This window comes from Teleopsis dalmanni, chromosome 1, assembly GCF_002237135.1.
Source record: "Teleopsis dalmanni isolate 2A chromosome 1, ASM223713v2, whole genome shotgun sequence".
Classification (NCBI taxonomy): domain Eukaryota; kingdom Metazoa; phylum Arthropoda; class Insecta; order Diptera; family Diopsidae; genus Teleopsis; species Teleopsis dalmanni.
This window is the reverse complement of record NC_051846.1, coordinates 207236099-207242956: the sequence shown is the minus strand read 5'-3', so window position 1 is coordinate 207242956 and position 6858 is coordinate 207236099. Positions and strand designations below refer to the sequence as shown.

Below are 6858 nucleotides of genomic sequence, written 5' to 3'. Positions count from 1 at the left end.
CATAGCTCCAAAGAAAAAAAAAAAGAAAAATATGGAGATAAATAAATAATCTAAAATTTTATATAAATTCATTAAAAATATATATCTTTAATCTATTTTTATTTTAAGGTGCATGCAAAACATGAAGAAAAATCGGACACAAAGAGTGTTTACAGGGAATACAATCGTGAGTTCTTATTGCCCAAAGGAGTAAATCCCGAATCTATTCGTTCATCATTAAGCAAGGACGGTGTATTGACTGTGGATGCTCCATTACCAGCACTAACTGCGGGTGAAACAATGATTCCAATTACACACAAATAGACAATAAACTAAACTGCAAGAACCGCAACTGCAACACTTAAAATAAATAAAATTTCTATCTAAAATTATAACCCTTAAATTTAATTAAATTCTTATAAGTTAAAAAATATCAAAAAGCTTATATATTTCTATTTTAAAATAAAAATTAATATTTAAATTCGTTTTAACTTTTACTGTAACTTTGATCATCATTTTAGTTTTTTTCTTTAAATAATTGTTTAAGAATTTTTTAAGCAAATTTGTTTTACAAATGTAACTCCAAATTGAGTAGGAAAACCAAAATTTTTATTTAAAATACAAATTTTTATTTACTTTATTATTAAAATATTCGAAAATGTGTTTTATTTTTCTTTAATATTTATTATCTATTATGTGTACGTTAAACGCTTTGAATGTTGCTTTGTAGTCTAAAATACACTAAAAATTAAGAAGCTTTTCTTACAACTAAGGTTGCGATTTTATAAGAGTATTGAAATAAAAAAAAAATAAATATTTATACAATTTTTAATGAAACATGTAATATGTTTAAAAAAAAGTATATTTGATATAAGTATTAAAAAAACACAACGCAAATCTCAATTACACCGCATCGATGTGTTCGTTTTAAGAATATCTCTTGAACTATATTAACATTTTGAAGCTTATTTATTATAAATCAATCAAACGTAGTGAATCAAATAAATATTATTAAAAAAATTCTTTGTCTTCTTTTTCAAGTTTACTTTTCGTAAAGTTAATATTGGAGTGTCAGAAATGGTATTTTTTAGAGATTAATATTTTTATAAAACTAATTTATATAAAACAAAGTTTTGAAAATATGTCAAGTGAAATAAGAAATCAAATCAAATTAATCAACACAGATTATAATAGCATCATCGATTCTTTTTTCGAATCATGATCTTTTCTTCAATATCTATAGCAACGGAGCAAATATCAGTAAACGGAAATAACCTCCTTCGCCAGTGTAGCAAAGTACGTCGGTATTGCAACAAAATTCTTAACATAGCTTAGCCTGAAGCCTCTTAAGATAGAAAACGCCTTCCACATGCAGTAACAACTGTTACCGCGGAATTTATTATGTCAAGAGAGAGAGAGAGTAAAGTAATAAAATATAATTTAAATATATATATATAGTCGTCTCTTAAAACATCGAATATTAATATAGCACAATAACAGATAACAGAAGGATCTTAAAGTAGATTTTGTAAAATAATACATATGACAAGGTTTGCAGAACCTTTCAAAAGTTAGACAATCATGAGTGTAACTTGTAATACATGAGAGAGAAAAGTAAATATGCAGATAGACGCTTAGTCCATTAGAACAAGGATTTACAATGTAATAATATTACTTCAAAATAGTTTCTGAAATTAAAATAAAAAAGCTATATTTGTTTATTCTTTTATACAATAATATGTTTATTATAAACATTAATAAAAATGCAATGGCTGCATTAATAAAAAGAAATAAAATATAAATAAATAAATTCCACCGGCATTTGGATTAAATGTTCTAAAGAAGGCTCGAACTAAATGCAGACCTATTCAGTTAGTTATGCTTCAATTCGCTGATCTACTTAGTTCTTGGCACGTTTAGTCAGAATTTTCATCTATGCAATTTAAAAACTTTAACATACGTTAAAAAAGTATTTCTGAAAATAATATACCTATTGACGATGATGATGATGATGAGGGCTTTAATATAGAAGCTGTTATTTCGTCATTGAGAAGCACTAAAACGTACTTATCCTTACTTATATTGTAATCCTTTACAATATGTTGATCGCTCATAATTTTCCCATCATAAATGAGCGTTTGACGGACAGGATACTCATGACCAAGTACTTCAAATATTTTTTCTTTAAGCATCAAAATTGAATCAACTGGCTCAATTTCAACTGAATAGGTACGAGTTTCGAAATCCCTTATATTAATTTTCATGATTTGTGTTTAATTTGACTATAATTAAGATGATAACGTATGCATATTTTATTTACTTGAAATGCCTTAAAGAATATATACAGAAATATTAATTTTTGTATAAAAATATTTGATATTTTATGTTATTGAAATATTAATATTAATTAAAACCATTTAAAGTGAATTTCATAGCAAACTTGTTCATAAATATAATTTAATATTTAACTTTTGTTTATTTCAAATAATATAAGAAAGTAGGTTTGCATCTGATATTATATGTATGTACATATTTTATTTTTATTTATTAATAATAATAGTATGTGCATATAATTTTAGAGTTATAAACTAGTTACTATTTTTAAAATTAACTAAAAGTGACATAGATACGGGGCTTTAAGCTACTTTTACTTGACTGATATCGCGTTTTTCGATCTGACGCATTTGTTTTTTCCTCAGACGTTTCAATTTGGATGGATTTTTGATTATCTGTACAACTTCAGAACGACGTTCATTTGCCAAGCGTCTTTCAGCATTTTCCTGACGCCTTTTATGTTTCTCTACGGCAGCTTCTTTGCGTTGTTCCTTTATCTCTTTTGACATTTCTTTTATATGTCGCAGTTGATTTCTGAGCTCTAATTTCTTTTCAAATGAATTACGATTAACAGTCTTTTTAATGCTAGTAAATCTAAAAAATAACAATTTCTTAATATAAAACAATTAAATGTTTACACAAAATATACTTCGTTTTTGGGGTCTTCCATGGTCTACCAGATTTCGGCATTCCGCGGGGTATTTCACTTGATTTTTTTCCAGCGTTTTTTTTATTTTTAAGCTGTGGAACAGTTTTAGTTGCTTCTTTATCGGCTAAGATTTTCACTTCTTTCTTTCTTTTAGGCATATTAAAACAAAAGTCAGCCCAACCTTTTTTTGTAGAAGAGAATGAAAACTAATTTGATATTATTTTGCACGTGTGGTTTATTTACATGTTTGACAGACAACTCTAGAGTACTAGATGTAACAGTTTTTGATGGCAAATTTATGCATATAACATGCACTGAACGTACTGTTTTAAAATACATTTAAAAGGCTATGAAGGCTTGGCATATCTAATGAGATGACAACGTAAAAATATGGGCTTCTTGCTATGAGTACCAAATGCTTCGCTGCTATATCGAAGTGCATTAATAGCATTAGATTAATTGTTGGATTTGAAATTTATATATTAGATAAATTTACTAGAACTGGTAGAATCTATGATTACTTCAAATTTTCTAAACATGTTTTTTCAAATTCATCACGATTCTCATTTCCCGGGCACAAGAGGCCTGCTACAGTATAACAAATCAGTAACAAATGTCAGAACTTAATTTTAAGTAAATAAATTGCTTATTGCTTGTAACATCAAACCTGATAGCAAGTTTAATAAAATAAATATAAAAAAGCTTTAAAAATATGTTAAAATGTGTAATCATTAAGAGATATTTATAAAATTACTCAAATATCTATATTGAAATAAACTACAGCCAAAGTGCTAGCTGAGAGCTGGTAACTTGCACTTAGGTACTACAATTGAAAACAAACAATGACATTTTCCATATTAAAAACAAATATATTGTTTATTTATATTACTAGTGCATATATAATTATTTGCAGTATATATTCAGCTGAAAGAGCTCACAATACACATTATATAATTATAAAATTTACTATTTGTCATAAACATTGTAACTTACTAACTAACAGAAATATGCAGCATAAGCAGTGTTTATGAAAGTAATATTGTAACTTGTGAACTAACAGAAATATGCAGCATTAGTAAAGTGTATATGAAAGTTATTTATGAAAATGGTTCACACGTATTTTAAAGGATTTTTGAGAATGAAAAACGTTCATATGAAAGTGAATATGAAAGTGATATGTTTCGTATGCTTATGCACTAATGATGCGTATTAAATTTATAAGAAATGGTTAACAACATGTATATCAAAAGCCTTGAGAGATTCAAAAACTTTCCCACAGTTGCGCTCGCAGCAGATTAAACGGACTGCATCGTGTACTTTATATATATGTCTCCTATATGAAAAGTTATTCTTGAATAATTTAGAACACTCAGGACACTGGTTCTCATATGTTTTGTCATCATGAACATTAGCCAAGTGTTCATCGAATAAAATAACGTCGTAAAACAATTCATTACAGAAATGGCATCTGAAACTTTTGTTAGCAGTACACACATGCTTTTTTTTAATGTGTATGTGAAGTTCGGTTCTGAAATATTAGAAAAAAGGAACTTTCAAACTTTTAATTAATATAATGTTATTATATACTATATTTACTTTTTGTTACGCAAACTTTTACAAGTTTTGCAACTTTTTTTCACATTTCGATCCTTCAAATGATTTTCATCTATAACTTCTTCCACATTTGACATCGTACCGATGTCAGATTGTGATTCAATAGAGCTTTCGTTTTCCTCTGAGAGATATTCAGCAGATTGTAAATCATTTGAATCATTGGAGGCTCCGTGTTCTGCTGAGATATGTTCTTGTAAATTATGTGTCACTACATGGTTCTTATATTTCATGAAGTCATCGAACTCATTTTCACAAACTTCACATTTATAATTAACATTGATGCTTTCATGTTCTACTGACATATGTTCCTGCAATTGGAAATCATCGGAAAACACTTCCGGACAATAAGAGCAATAGAGTACAAGCTCAATCACGTTGGTATGTTTATGGGAACGCTCGATATGTGTCTAAAAGTAAAGTAATAATAATAACAATAATAATAATAATAATAATAATAATAAAAATAATAATAATAATAATAATAATAATAATATTATAAATACGAGTATATCCACGTCCCTTTAATTGACTTACTTCTAATGTGTGCTTAAAATCGAAAGCCATATCGCATTGAGAACATTTATGCGCTTTTATTTTTGTGTGTCGTTTTAGATGCACTTTAAGAACACTATTCCGACTGAATTGCTTGAAACAATATTTGCAATGAAATGGTTTTTCGTTAGTGTGTGAACGCAAATGTATTTTTAATGACGGTCCTGCTGTAAATACAGCCTTACATATTAGGCATTTGTGTTCATCTGAGCCCTTTTCTTTACGAGCACGAGTCCTACAATTCGCAAGAAACATAGCAGCTGGGTTTATTTCATCGGTATTGTCCAATTTTTGACGCTTGCAGCATTGAAGTTCGCTGTTGTTTTCGCCTGCAGGTTGCGTCATTTCATGAACAGATAATATTTGATTATTGATCACCTCTATGCTAGCGTTGCCTACCCGATTGTGTGCTTTTGTTTCATGGTATAACAGTTCAGTTACACTGGTGAAAAGTATTTTACAATCTTTACATTCAACCGTTGGAGCGTCATGTCCTTTCTGATGATTTAATAATTCCTTTGATGTCGAGAACTTTTTATGACAAGTTAAGCAAATAAAAGATGATACGGAAGCAGCAGTTTTCAATCCGTCTGGGTTATCGTTAACGTATTTGGACTTAATTTTCTCAAAACAGGGTGAATCTTTCATTTGCTGATGAAGGGTTTTGTCATAATAAGTATCAAACTTCTGTTTGCAAATTCTGCACGAGTAGGTTCGCGAACTTTTTTTATTCTCAACATGATCACGTTTCACATGCGTCTGTATAAAATAATTAAATTAATTGAATTTAATTAATTAACATTGTTCTTGATTCTTACATCCATTCTGTCTTTAGTTGTAAACGCTAAGACACACATATGGCATTGATACGGTTTTTGACCAGTGTGTAAGCGCATATGGTTATTCAATACAGTACGACGTCCAAACCCTTTGTTACAATATTCACAAACGAAAGGTTTCAGTCCGGAGTGGCTCATCACATGTTGTTTAAAAGAGCTTATTTGGGTAAATGTACTGTCACAAAAATTACATTTAATTCTTCCATCGTCAGTACGTATAATCTTTCCCACCTCACTATTATTTTCTGTATTCATCTCAGAGCTATCGGGACTTCCTGTATATCTATTAGTAACAGTTGTGACAAAAAATATCGTTTTTAATGCTGCTGGGGAATTTAGAAAAAATTTATTAAATTTTAATTAATAAATTTAAAATCTTTTACACGTTATGGAAACGAATACCATTTTTAAAAAGTTATTAAAGAAATATTTATATGAATTTAAAAGAGAAAATATCTGTAAAAGATTTAAAAATAATAACATTCATAGGCGCATTCAGATTAATTGAATTGAGTATAGAAAGAGAAACGTTTTAAAAAGAAACGTTAGAAAAAGAAAATAACCGTCAGTTAATGGTTACGTCAATGAATATTGTTTGTTAGCAATTCATTTACAATATTTCCATATTATCTCCAAGGTTGTCGTATGCATGTTTTATAAAACTACTAAAATGAGCGGATTCGATGCTCAACAAAGCACAAGAACGACATAGCTTCTTAGGACAAACTTGCTTGATTTCTTCAGTATTGACCAATTGCTTCACCGCCATATTCAGTTTATGTTGAACGTGAATGTCCATTTCACATGGGTTTACTTTACACGCCCAGCAAAGTCTTTGATTTTCAGAAGTGAACCCAAACATATTGATTTTGATATTTAAAACTATAAAAA

General features: G+C 28.7%; 3 protein-coding genes across 3 annotated transcripts; all 3 read right to left on the bottom strand.

Annotated features, from left to right (window-relative positions):
- Positions 1-1760: 1760 nt before the first annotated feature.
- Positions 1761-2335, bottom strand: LOC119675118 (UV excision repair protein RAD23 homolog A-like). The gene is made up of 2 exons (XM_038086309.1): positions 1970-2335; positions 1761-1912 (listed from the first exon to the last, which is right to left on the bottom strand). The coding sequence occupies exons 1-2, from the start codon at positions 2241-2243 to the stop codon at positions 1896-1898; spliced, it is 291 nt and encodes a 96-aa protein (XP_037942237.1). The 5' UTR covers positions 2244-2335; the 3' UTR covers positions 1761-1895.
- Positions 2336-2516: 181 nt separating this feature from the next.
- LOC119675108 (coiled-coil domain-containing protein 86-like) lies at positions 2517-3232 on the bottom strand. The gene is made up of 2 exons (XM_038086298.1): positions 2963-3232; positions 2517-2907 (listed from the first exon to the last, which is right to left on the bottom strand). Exons 1-2 carry the CDS (start codon positions 3118-3120, stop codon positions 2616-2618), a joined length of 450 nt encoding a protein of 149 aa, XP_037942226.1. The 5' UTR covers positions 3121-3232; the 3' UTR covers positions 2517-2615.
- A 628-nt stretch (positions 3233-3860) lies between these two features.
- Positions 3861-6847, bottom strand: LOC119671559 (zinc finger protein 791-like). Its single transcript, XM_038082251.1, has 5 exons — positions 6582-6847; positions 5947-6250; positions 5111-5887; positions 4559-4983; positions 3861-4490 (listed from the first exon to the last, which is right to left on the bottom strand). The coding sequence occupies exons 1-5, from the start codon at positions 6827-6829 to the stop codon at positions 4178-4180; spliced, it is 2067 nt and encodes a 688-aa protein (XP_037938179.1). The 5' UTR covers positions 6830-6847; the 3' UTR covers positions 3861-4177.
- Positions 6848-6858: the final 11 nt, after the last annotated feature.

Excerpts from the sequence above, each read along its gene's own strand:
- LOC119675118 (XM_038086309.1), bottom strand. The coding sequence starts at position 2,243 with ATGAAAATTAATATAAGGGATTTCGAAACTCGTACCTATTCAGTTGAA.
- LOC119675108 (XM_038086298.1), bottom strand. The coding sequence starts at position 3,120 with ATGCCTAAAAGAAAGAAAGAAGTGAAAATCTTAGCCGATAAAGAAGCA. Across the intron at positions 2,908-2,962 it reads TGGAAGACCCCAAAAACGAA|ATTTACTAGCATTAAAAAGA; the intron begins GTATATTTTGTG and ends GTTATTTTTTAG.
- LOC119671559 (XM_038082251.1), bottom strand. The coding sequence starts at position 6,829 with ATGTTTGGGTTCACTTCTGAAAATCAAAGACTTTGCTGGGCGTGTAAA. Across the intron at positions 4,984-5,110 it reads ATTTTAAGCACACATTAGAA|ACACATATCGAGCGTTCCCA; the intron begins GTAAGTCAATTA and ends CTTTACTTTTAG. Across the intron at positions 4,491-4,558 it reads AAAAGTTTGCGTAACAAAAA|AACCGAACTTCACATACACA; the intron begins GTAAATATAGTA and ends CTAATATTTCAG.